Below are 13,273 nucleotides of genomic sequence, written 5' to 3'. Positions count from 1 at the left end.
TTTAGTACAGTTTAGTTGAGAATATGCCATGTGATAATATATTTATATGATCCAATCAAGGAAAATCTGAGTGTTCAAGAACAAGGAAGGAGAGTGGGGAGCACTATTTTCTTCACAATTTGACCAATATATATAATTTAGCTAGTCATTTACTAACAAAATAGTAACAGTAATAATAATTTTTTTTAAATAAAATGAATCAAATGTAAGGAAAATATATAGCTTTTTTTCTTATTAATTGTGCGAGTATTTTATAATTCTCCATCAAAAGATAATAATTTGGGGACAAACGCCAATAATAATGACAATAATTTGGAGACAAGATAGGGATGGGCGAGAATTGAATATGCATGCATGGGATAATCCATCTCTATCTTTCATGGGATAATTCATCACGTCGCACCACATAAGCACAAATAACAAGCATTGAAACTGGGCTACTATAATTGAGTGAATTTTTTATGATTTTTAGATATGTTTGAACGAAAAAAAAAAGAAAGAAATGATATATAATGTTATAAAAAAATAATTTTATTTTTATATTTTATAAAATAATTTTAGTATATATTTTTTATTTTTTTTAAACAAATGCACTCTAAAAGAGTGATGACAATTAGATTGTACTTATTCATGGTCTTTGTTAGTATGTTTACAATTTAGCTGACACAAATAAAAGGTTGGTGTTTCATCTTTAGAATTGAGATTAAGTATTATATTTGGTAATCAGAAATTAAAACTAAAATTTTAATTTCAAATCATAAAATTTTAATTTTTTTAGTATTTTTAGAAAATGAAAATACATTAAACTGAAATTTCTAAAAATAAAAAAATTGATATTTTGATAATATTTTTTAAAAATATCTTTATTTAATTTTTTAAATTTTAAATATATTCTTTAATCTCTATATCTATCTTAAACTAAACATAATATATATTGAGACATAATTTAATTTTTTATATTTTATACTAAATATAATATAAAAATTTAATTTAGTCTTTATCTCTTAATTTATATCTCTCAGTCTAAATATAATCTAAAAGATGTGTTTCACATTTATATTTTTTGCTTTTTCGATAAATTCAACTCAAATATTTAGAGTTTAGACACCAAATTTTTGTTTTTCCGTAATTCAAACAGGTTTTACGAATTCCTCCAAGTAATAAAAGAATGTTTTAAAATCAATACTGAAAGGATATCATTGAGAAATATAACAAGTATTTAGTACTAAGGAAGTTAGAAAAGGTCAAATTTATTTATAGTCTCTCCATACTCATTTAAGAAGTCATGAGTTTGAGTCTTCTTATTTTTGATAAAAAAAAAAAGGCAGATTTAATTATTTTAATTTTGACTCTGCTGAAAACTTACTTCCCCTTGATTTTTCTTCAATTTAAAATAATATTATTTTTATTTTCCTGGCTATTTTTCTTATGAAAACATGGTAGTTGAGATGCCATCAATGATCATATCATTACCGGTTCGTTACGTAACTTGGCCCAAAAATATCTCCAGCTTGTGAATATTTATCAATAATATTATATGAATAAATTATTTTGATAATTAAATTTAAATTAAGTTAATCTAATAATTTATTACTATAATAAAATAAATTTTAAAAAATGCATAAAAAATAATTAATTTTTTTTAAAAATAATGTATTCACTTAATAATTTTATTTTACAAGATCGTAAAATTACGGGTAAACTAATTTTCGCCCTGATAATTTCTTCTAAAGACTACAAGACTCTAATAAAAATTAAAAAATATTTTTTTGATCTTTAATATTTAATTTTGTGAGATTAATTAGTAGTTATATCAACGATCTTTCTTTAGAATATACTTATGTGAGATTTAATCATTAATATATCTTCTATTTTACTTTTATAAGTAAAAATAATTTAAAAATCAATAATATTTATTAGTTTTGCACGATAAATTTAGTCAATATATTTGTAAAAGTAGCAAAAATAAAAAATTAAATAAATTTTATAATTATCTAAAAGACAATGAGATTCTAATTAAAAAAAATTTGTTAATTATAATTAACTCTTAACAGATAATTCAATAATTTAACATGTTAAGTAAGTTTATTCTATTAATATAAAAAAAATATTAATAAAAAAATTAATCAGTATCATAAAAATTAATATTAAAGACCAAAAAAATTATTTTTTATTAAAAATTTTGTTATCTTTGGAAATCATTTTTATGGCTTTTTAAGAAATTTTCTCTAAAATTACCCGTGAATCACGTTCTGAATAAATTATTATATCCTACTTCTAAGATAAACAATATCCATCGATATCTAGGGACCATCTATATACGTACCTACTTTTTTTGTTTCAGCACCAATAATTTAGATGCTTGTGGATGTTAATCATTGGAGAAATGAAAAACTTAAAATTAAGATAAAAGTAGTTAAGATATTTGAGTAACAGTCAAACTAAAATTCAGAAGTATTAACTAAGATTATTAATTTCATAATAAATAATATAAGAGAACTTAGTATACAGAAAATATTTTTTCTTTACTTAAGTTCAATGTTCTGAAACTTTAGCAGTTTGGACTTAATTAACATGATAAATTGATAGTTGAAAATTAGTATATATAAAACAACAATATTATTATGGAAGTCACTTAGATAAAGACGCTTAAAACATTGTTTTTTAAAATGTTTTATAATAATAATTAAAATTTAATACGTATAATTAATTAAATCGTATTAATTTTTGTTAAAATTAGACTAAACAAATTAATTTAATCGAAAAAATGGTGAATCAAATTTTAAATTGATCTAAATTAATATTATTTTTTATAAAAAATTACTACAATATCCTTATTATAGAAAATAACTAAAATACTCCTATTATATATATTAATTTTGAAAATCTTAAATTTTAGTCCCTTTTTTTCTCTATCGTAGGGTTAAAATTTAGAGTTTTTAATATATATATATATATAGTAGAGACATTTTAGTTATTTTGTATAATAAAAATATTGTAGTCATTTTTTATAAAAAATATTAATTTAATTTAAACCGGTTCAAAATTAATTTATTAGTTTTTTGGCTAAATTAATTTGTCGTATCTAATTTTAATAAAAATAATACAATTTAATCAATTATATATGTTAAATTTTAATTATTTAAAAACATTAAAAAAATATTTTTAACATCTTTATTTAAGTGGTTCTATTATTAATGATGGAAGAAAAGCTAAGGTATATATAGGGCTGCGTTTGTTTTTAGAGACAGGACAGAACATGACACTGAAACGGAGATAATAGGACGGAGACACTAAAAATTATCTTTTGTGTATTGTGTTTGGATACGATGGACAAGACACTAAGGTAGCGTTTGTTTTCGGGGGCAGGACATGGAGACATGGACAACACTTGTTTAAAAAGTGTTTGGAAGCAGAGACATAGTGGACATATTGTGTCCGAGACAGTTTTTTATACTTTTGTGTCCACTTCTTCACGAACGACAATGATGGACACGGGATTTGAAAGAGTGAACACGGACAATTTTATAAATTTTGTTTTCCTTTTTTTCCACTATTACCCCTTCTTATTTTTCCTATTGCGTTGTTCAGGATACTTTTTTCTTTCTGTTCTTCCTCTATCTATTTCTTTTCCAGGTACTCTCTCATTTCTGTAGAATTTTTTTATTGGGGGTAGATAATTCTTTTCTTTTTATCGTTTTACTTCAATACCATTTTAACCTTATATTATATTATTTGATTTGTAATAAAAATAATAATAAAAATAATTAATTTTAAAACTTTTGAAAGATAAATATTAGCAAAAGTAAAATTAATCTTTTAAAATGCTAAAAAATAATTTATAAATTGTAATTGATTTTATATAATTTAAAGAAAAATCAGTTTTTTATAAAGAAAAATCAGTTTTTAGATAAAAAAAATTAGTTTTTTTTAAATAAAAATAGATTTTTATATGAAAAAACTAATTGTTTTTTCATGTAAAAATGAATTTTTTTTAAATTAATTTTTTATTTAAAATTAATTTGGCTTATTAACTTAAACAAAATTTTTTATTAATCAAACTCAAATTTATTTTTTTTGTTAATCTTAACCATATGTATTGCTACATATTAATAATAAATTTTAAAATAAAATAATTATATTTATAAATTTTATTTTAATATAAATACTAATATATTTTTTTATTAAAATTTTTTGCCTCTTCAAATATTTTTTTCAAGTTCCGTCTGTACTCCTACGTACTTTCATTTTTTATTAAATTAATTTGTATTGATGTAAAAAATTTGGAATCACAGGACTATTTTAGTCATTTCATATAATATTTTAGTCTTATCCATGTGTATCCAAACATATATATCAAGCTCATCAAAAGGTTAATATACCAATAGTTGAAATAATCAATAACCCAAGTTTCATAAATTTGTAAGCTAAGAGTAGTAATATTAATTGAAAATCATTTTAATAGAATGATGTAGGAACCACCCCAGGTTTAATTTGTGCTTTATAGTTATAGATATGCTTACGTATATGAAAATTTTATTATCAATTTTACTAAGGAATTATATTTTTAACTAACAATCTTCAAGTTTTTATTATAGAGAGATAAAATCTAATTTTTTTTCTCTATAAAAATGATACGCATTCTAATAATAACCCAAAACAATCAAGCAGGCATATAGCTAGAATACAATAACATCCTTTCCCCTTCTTCTGAATACCAATAATTTCAAAATCACAATCACAATGGCGGTCATGGCTTCAACCGCAAACATGCTCATTGCATTCCAACCCAACAATAATGCTAATCTCCGCAAACTTCAACCACCGCCATCCATATCATCATCTTTAACCACCGCAAGAAAATCCATTAATTCTACCACATTATGTAAGGCCACCACCTCCACTACTAGTACCAATAATTCATCTCTATCTTCCACCATCACAGAACTCCAAGAAACACCTTCTCCCCCAAAACAACCACAACCAGACATATCCTCCGTGTGGCGCAAGCTCCACGGCGAAGACAACTGGGTCGGGCTTCTGGACCCAATGGATCCTCGCCTTCGGGCAGAGCTCATCCGCTACGGCGAGATGGCACAGGCTTGCTACGACTCCTTCGACTATGACCCATACTCTAAGTATTGTGGAAGCTGCAGGTGCAAATTATAAGTTTTCATTGATCGAAATTATTATTGTTAAATTCCGTATCTAACAGAAAGATTATTTGAGTGCAGGTACCCTCGAGAAGAATTCTTCGAGTTGCTGGATATGAGGCACTTGGGTTACTCGGTGAGTCGTTATATTTACGCGACGGCCAACATCAACCTGCCCAAATTCTTCAGGAGATCGCGGTGGCCACACAAATTGTGGAGCCAGCACGCAAACTGGGCAGGCTATGTGGCGGTTTCCGACGACGAGACGAGCAAGAAGCTGGGGAGGAGGGATATAACCATTGCGTGGAGGGGGACGGTGACGCACGTGGAATGGGTGGCGGATCTGATGAACTACCTGAGGCCGATATCGCCGGAGGTGGCGTGCGACGACCCTGAGGTGAAGGTGGAGGCGGGGTTCTTAGATCTCTACACTGACAGAGAACCCAGCTGTGGATACTGCAAGTACTCTGCCCGACAGCAGGTACCATTCATAATTATCAGAAATAACGCCATTTTTGAATTTGAGGAGCCATTTTTTAATTTGAGAAGTGTTATGCACTAGCAAATTTTGTGATTTATAATTTTTAATTAATTATTATTAATATTTTTATTGATGTAAAATTATATTTAACGATATAAAATTATTTATTTTTCTTTTATTTATTAAATACCGTCAAATTTTAATAAAAATGCTAATTTTTTTAGATTTTTTTTTTAAAATCTTGCATGATTGTTTAATGGTAAAAATTTAGGTGAAGTCGACTTCACGTGAAGTTGATAATACATGAGAGCCGTTACATGAAAATTTAATCAAATCAGTCAAATCATTTAACGGCTCTTAGATATCAACTTCACGTGAAGTCGACTTCACCTAAATTTTTACCATTAAACAATCATGCAAGATTTAAAAAAAAATCTAAAAAATTAGCATTTTTATTAAAATTTGACGGTATTTAATAAATAAAAGAAAAATATATAATTTTATATCATTAAATATAATTTTACATGAAAATTATATTTTACGTGAGAGCCATTACATGAAAATTTAATCAAATCAGTTAAATCATTTAACGGCTCAACTTCACGTGAAGTCAACTCCACCTCCACCTTCTTTAACACACTACTATTACCACACTTATCAGGTACTGGCGGAGGTGAAACGGCTGATAGAGAAGTACGAAGATGAAGAAGTGAGTGTTACGATAACAGGTCACAGCTTGGGTAGTGCCATGGCTATATTAAGCGCCTTTGACATTGCGGAAACGGGGTTGAACGTGAAGAAGGAGAACAAGAGCGTACACGTGTCGGTTATAACGTTCTCGGGGCCAAGAGTGGGAAACCTGAGGTTTAAGGAGAGATTGGAATCCAAACACGGCGTCAAAGTGCTTAGGGTTCACAACACTCACGACATGGTTCCAAAGTCTCCGGGATTTCTCATCAATGAGACCTCGCCAGAGTGGCTTTTCAAGCTGGCACAGGGCCTGCCTTGGAGTTACACACACGTTGGGGTGGACCTGGAGTTGGACCACAAGAACTCGCCATACTTGAACCCCAATGGCGATAGTGCTTGTGCCCATAACTTGGAGGCCCATTTGCATTTGCTTGACGGGTACCATGGGAGGAAGCGTGAATTTGAGTCGAGCAGTGGGAGGGACGTGGCGTTGGTGAACAAGGACTGTGATTTCCTGAGAGATGAAGAGAGCGTGCCACCAGCTTGGAGGCAAGACTTGAATAGAGGCCTTGTTCGGGGCCCACATGGACGATGGATGCAGCCTGACCGCCCTACACTTGTTCATGATCATCCTCAAGACACTGATCTTCATCTCAACCAACTAGGCCTCCTCTAGATACCTACTTATGAAAAAGTATTTATTCAAATACAATTAAATATAAAAGACATGCGTCATATATCCACATATAAATCAATAGAGCCACTAAGATAGAGAATTATTAAGATAAAAAATGTCTAAAATATTTTTTTTTTTTAATAATTAAAATTTAATATATATAATTAATTAAATTATGTTATTTTTATCAAAATCAAATAAAATAAATAAAAATTCAGTCCTACTTGAATATAAAATTTTTTTATTATTTAAAAGTAAGTAATAATATTAAAAAATATAAAAAAATATTATTATTAATATTTTTAAATAAATAAATTTTTTTATATTTTATAAAATATATTTTTTTTCTTGTAATCGTCTTTTTTGATTAATTTGGTATTAATTCTTTCTGTTTTAACTGAAAGATCTTTTTCAGCTATGAATGTTGTGAATAATAACTCAAAAACAAAATGAAAGATAAATTTGTTGTTAATTGTCTTTTAATTATATTGAAAATAAAATTGTTAAAAAACTTGACACAGATTCTATTATTGATGAATTTTTTATGACATGAATCGATTACTTCGTTAGTAAAGAGTACATACATATTTTTTGTACGTTAAAATATATATTCTTTCGGTATATTTTTGTAATACATTTTACTATATAATTTATTGTATAATTTTTTAATATTATATATATTATTGGTCCATTCATGATAATATTTCTAGATCATTCTAACCCTATTACGGCAGATAAGTAAAGAGTTAGAATTTAAGATTTTCAAAATTAATATGTATAATTGGAGTATTTTAGTCATTTTCTATAACAAATATATTGTAGTTATTTTTTATAAAAAATAATATTAATTTAGATCAATTTAAAATTTAATTCACTATTTTTTTGGCCAAATTAATTTGTTTGATATAATTTTGACAAAAATAACATAGTTTAATTGATTATATATATTAAATTTTAATTATTAAAAAATATTAAAAAAAATGTTTTAAATGTGTTTACTAAATGGCTCTCATAAATCAATGGACAGTCAAACACTGGTGTTTGGAACCGTGAAAAACACGTGGCTGAAATTATTGCTGAAAAACAAATGCAATTAAGCTCTACTTTCTTCTAGATTAGACATACGATACGAGACTAGTTTTTAATTAATAGGTTTTAACTGGAAGTGCGAATTAATGATGAACCAATTCCAAAATAGGTATGCTTAGAATAATCTCCTTGATGACAACCCTCACCCAATTCGTATTCAGCTCCATTTTTGTACATATAACATGACGCTATTGATTATTCAATTGCGCACGTTTTTTTAATCTATTTCTTTCTACGGGTAAACTTTAAAGTGTTTAATTATTAGGTTAAGACTTAAGATTATTATTAACAAAAGTTTTTATTTTTTAATAAATATATTTAAAATTTATCCTTTTTAAACATTTTTAATTTATAATCATAAATAACATGTGCCTTTAACTAAAGTCTTATTTAAATAATAAACTTCTATAGATATACTATGAATTCTAAAGTTAAAAGAAAGACTTAACTAAGGTAGTCAGACAAAATTTATAAAAAAGAGGATGGATATTCTAACTAAGATTCTACCGTAATTATTGTTTATTCCTAGTCTAATAATATAGTCCAAGTTCTTAAAAAAACTCCAATCTAAAAATTGACCTTTATTATTTATCTGACCTCTTTGAAGTGGTTGGATTTGACATAAGTTGACAAATAATATTTATTTAAATAAGTAATTGTCCTCTAAAATCTCTCATCTATTTTTAGAAGAAATATTTTAACAACTCTAAGATAAAGGAACGGTTATCCACCTTTAGAAGTGAAACGACTCCAACGATGGTTATTGGATCATCACCTATAAATACACTTAACACACACCCAAGTAAAACTAAGTTTCAAAGCTAAGTTCCAATAAATTCTAAACATTCTTAAAACCATTTGCTAACTTAGGCATCAGAATGTCTTTGCAGATACTACTCCATTCCATACCCTCATTCCATCCAATGCACAACTTGGACAATGGTTCCCACGCTTAAACCAAGTCGAAAACTACCTTCTTCTAACATTTGGACCTTTCATTCAATCTCAATCCATCTCTTTCAAGTTACCCACGTAATAATTATCTTTATAAAAAATATATTTTTTTAATTAGAGACTAAATTATAGAATTTATTTTTATTTAAAAACATTGTTTCTTTTTAAATTGTTATCTTTTTTTTGTAGGTCACACTTTTAAAGTGTAGGTAAATTTATCTTCAAAGACACAACAAATCCAACAACGAAAACATTAACCAGTCACTTCCTACTCTTCTTCCACTTTCCCTTTTTCCCTTCCCAGATTCTCTTTCTCTATATTCACTCCTAGGGTTAACTATACTTAAAAAAATATTTCAAAAAATAAATAATAATTACGTTAACTATACTTAAAAACCGGCCATTATTAAATTAATTATTTGTATTAAATATATATTAAAATAAATTAAATAATATATAATTACTGATTTTTAGTTTACATATAGCCTTTTATAAAAATCAATACATTTATATTTGGTTTTTGTCAACTATTTTGCATAAAATTACTTATTTTTATTAACTACTTTTTTTTTTAATAAAACCTTTTAAATGTAGTTATTTTCTAAGTTACTTCTCATAATTCGATAATAATATACTTAAATTTCAAGCTCAACAAGTTTAATCATTCAGTTGATGATGAGGACCTTAAAATATTATATTAACAACTGAAAACAAAATTTACCGCAATCTATTTAAATAAGATAATTATGTTTATCATTGGCAGTTCTTACATTGCAATTCACATCTTTCAGAACTTATTAAATCAACATTAAACATTGGCGGCAGAAACATATGAAATTACAACTTGATATTACCACTTGTTTGATGACATTATCTTCATATTTTCATAGCTTTGACTTTCTAAATTAACCAACTAGAAATGTTTCTTAACAAAAAACCAACATCTATGATTACTTGAATTTTCTTTGAATTTTCAATATCCTTTAGTAAAGCGGTGAAAAATTTGCAAGTTGTATTAAACCACTCTTCCACCTTAGCCCATGACAACAATAAAGACGTCTCACGGCCCACAAATTCAGCCCAACAGAATACACAAATTAAATTATAATTTAGTCTTTATCTTATCTTATAGTTATCTTTATCTTTATCTATATCTTATCTTTATCTAATTTTATCTTTCATAGGCCAATACTCTATATATACTTAGTTTTACCTTCATAGTTTACAATTCATTCAATCAATAATCAATAAAATTTCTTCATCTTTTTCTTTCACAATTCTTTTATTTTCCTATTCTTTCACAATTTTATTATGGTATCAGAGCTCCTCTTGAGCTCTGCTGACATCCATGGATCAAGGAGAAAGGGCACACCAGCAACTTCATCCGGAGTCTCTTTTGGACCTTTCGTCAGCCCAACACTTTTCTTTCATGGCACTTCCTTTCAATGAAGAAGCTCGTCCTTCAAACCAACTTGAGCTTCTGCCAAGTCTAACTACTCATTATCTTTGTTCTTTCAATACCTTTTCTACTGTTAACAATTCTTCAAATCGAGATTCATTCTTGAATACTTGGATCATTGATTCTGGTGCCACAGATCACATTGCATCAAATTTGTCTTGGTTTATTTCTTACACACAAATTTCTCCTATTATTGTTCATTTACCAAATGGTTCTCGAACTACTGTTTCTTATAAAGGCATCGTTCAATTTTCACCATCCTTGGTTCTTCATGATGTTCTTTATTTACCTCATTTCAACTTTAATATTATCTCTGTTTCAAAAATTACTTCAGCACTCATATGTGAACTCACTTTTTCATCTTCTTCTTGCACTCTACAGAGCAACAATTTGGGGACAATTGATTTGGCCAGAATGAGAGAGGGATTATATGTCTTTGAACCTAATTCCGGTAAAAATTCATCCACTACACACTCCATAAATTCCATCCAATCTCCACCCATTACACCTTCCAATATATGGCATTTTCGTTTAGGACACCTTTCTGGGCAAAGACTTAATCATTTACATAAACAATTTCCTTTTATCTCTATGCATCATGACGAGGCTTGTGACATTTGTCATCTTTCTAAACAAAAGAAACTTTCTTTTTCTCAAAGTTTTAACAAAGCCAATGCAAGTTTTGATTTATTACACTTTGATATTTGGGGTCCGTTTCGACAAAATTCTATTCATAATCATAAATATTTTTTTACTATTGTTGATGATTTTAGCCGCTTTACATGGGTTACTTTATTAAAATCAAAAGGAGAAGTACAGAATCAAATAAAAAATTTTATTACTTTAATTGAAACACAATTCAACTCCAAAGTCAAAACTATTCGTTCTGATAATGGACCAGAATTTATTTTACCTGATTTTTATGCTTCCAAGGGCATTATTCATCAACGTAGTTGTGTTGAAACTCCTCAACAAAATGGAAGGGTAGAACGCAAGCATCAACATATTTTGAATATAGCTCGTGCTCTTATATTTCAATCTAATTTACCATCATCTTTTTGGTCTTATGCTGTTAGACATGCTGTTTATTTACTTAATAGAGTTCCATCATCCGCAATTAATTTTAAAACACCATTTGAGATTTTACTCAATCTTCCACCAAATTATCATGACATTAAAGTTTTTGGATGCTTATGTTTTGTTTCTACCCAAATGGCAAATAGATCAAAATTTGATCCAAGAGCCAAAAAGGCTGTATTTATTGGCTTTCAATCTGGTTTTAAAGGGTATATTGTTTATGTTTTAGAAGATAAAAGAATTGAGATTTCTAGAAACGTAATTTTTTATGAAAAGATCTTGCCCTTAGTCACAAAAAATGTCCAATTCCAGACACTTAGCCCAACATTGCCAAACACACCTTCTCAAAAACAAGATTCAGTTAGTCTTCCAGTTGAACCCTCACCTATACCCATTGACCCAACTCCACCTAGTTCTTTATTTTCTCCAACAACCTCTCCTTCTTCCTCACTATCGTTTCCTAACCAAGTTGAACCCATGACCACCGAATCCCTTTCAACACTAGACACCAGCCCACCATCACCTTCTCATCCCCCGTCACCTTCTTCACCACCTGAGCAACCCCATCCTCGTCATTCCAACCGGCCTCACCGACCTCCAGCATATCTCTCTGATTACTTGTGTAATTCCTCTCTCATCTCTACAAATCAATCTCCCTCAAAGTGCAAGTATCCTTTATCTTCAGTCATGTCTTTTTCTTCTCTTTCATCTTCACATAAAAAGTTTCTTTTATCTCTACATTCTGACGTTGAGCCAAAGTCTTTTAAGGACGCCAATCAACACTCTAATTGGCGCAGTGCTATGAAAGATGAGTTGGATGCTCTTGAGCTGAACAAAACTTGGCGTCTTGTTGATTGTCCTGCAGGGGTTAAGCCGGTTGGCTGTAAATGGGTCTATCGCATCAAACGCAAGCCTGATGGTTCAGTTGATCGATATAAAGCACGCCTTGTGGCTAAAGGGTTCACTCAAACTGAAGGTGTTGATTTCTTGGAAACTTTCTCCCCTGTTGTCAAGCCTGCCACTATCAGATTAGTTTTGGCATTGGCCTCTATGAAGCATTGGCCTATACATCAGTTGGATGTCAATAATGCTTTCTTACATGGGGATCTTTCTGAGGATGTTTATATGACTCTGCCACCCGGATTTATATCTCCTCAACCGAATCAATGCTGTAAGCTACTAAAGTCACTGTATGGTTTACGACAATCTAGTCGTATGTGGTATGACAAACTTTCTCATCTTTTGCTATCTCATGGATATCAGCAGACCTCATCTGATTATAGTTTATTTGTCAAATTCATTGGTGATCAAATTTCTATCCTTTTAGTCTATGTTGACGACATTGTTCTCACTGGTAATTCTATTTCTGAACTTGCTGCCATCAAGTCTATTTTACACCAACACTTCCGAATTAAAGACTTGGGCCCATTAAAATATTTTTTGGGTATTGAAGTTGCTCAATCAGAGAAGGGAATTTGCTTATCTCAGAGAAAATATTGTCTTGATCTTTTGGAGGATTCTGGTTTATTAGGTGCTAAACCTGCCTCTGTTCCAATGGATAGTACCACAAGACTATATCAAGACCAAAGTCCCTTGCTATCCGACCCTTTTGTATATCGTCGTTTGGTTGGCCGTCTTATCTATCTCACCACTACTCGACCGGACATCATGTATGCTACTCAACAATTAAGTCA

At 29.0% G+C, this 13,273-nt stretch overlaps 1 protein-coding gene across 1 annotated transcript; it reads left to right on the top strand.

Moving 5' to 3' along the window:
• The first annotated feature begins 4,598 nt into the window (after nt 1-4,598).
• Nucleotides 4,599-7,075, top strand: LOC107645239 (phospholipase A1-Igamma2, chloroplastic). The gene is made up of 3 exons (XM_016349220.3): nt 4,599-5,156; nt 5,235-5,634; nt 6,296-7,075. The coding sequence occupies exons 1-3, from the start codon at nt 4,744-4,746 to the stop codon at nt 6,998-7,000; spliced, it is 1,518 nt and encodes a 505-aa protein (XP_016204706.1). The 5' UTR covers nt 4,599-4,743; the 3' UTR covers nt 7,001-7,075.
• Nucleotides 7,076-13,273: the final 6,198 nt, after the last annotated feature.

The sequence above is a fragment of the Arachis ipaensis genome, chromosome B6 (assembly GCF_059453495.1).
Source record: "Arachis ipaensis isolate K30076 ecotype BB chromosome B6, ASM5945349v1, whole genome shotgun sequence".
Lineage (NCBI taxonomy): Eukaryota > Viridiplantae > Streptophyta > Magnoliopsida > Fabales > Fabaceae > Arachis > Arachis ipaensis.
This window is presented reverse-complemented; position numbering and strand designations above follow the sequence as displayed.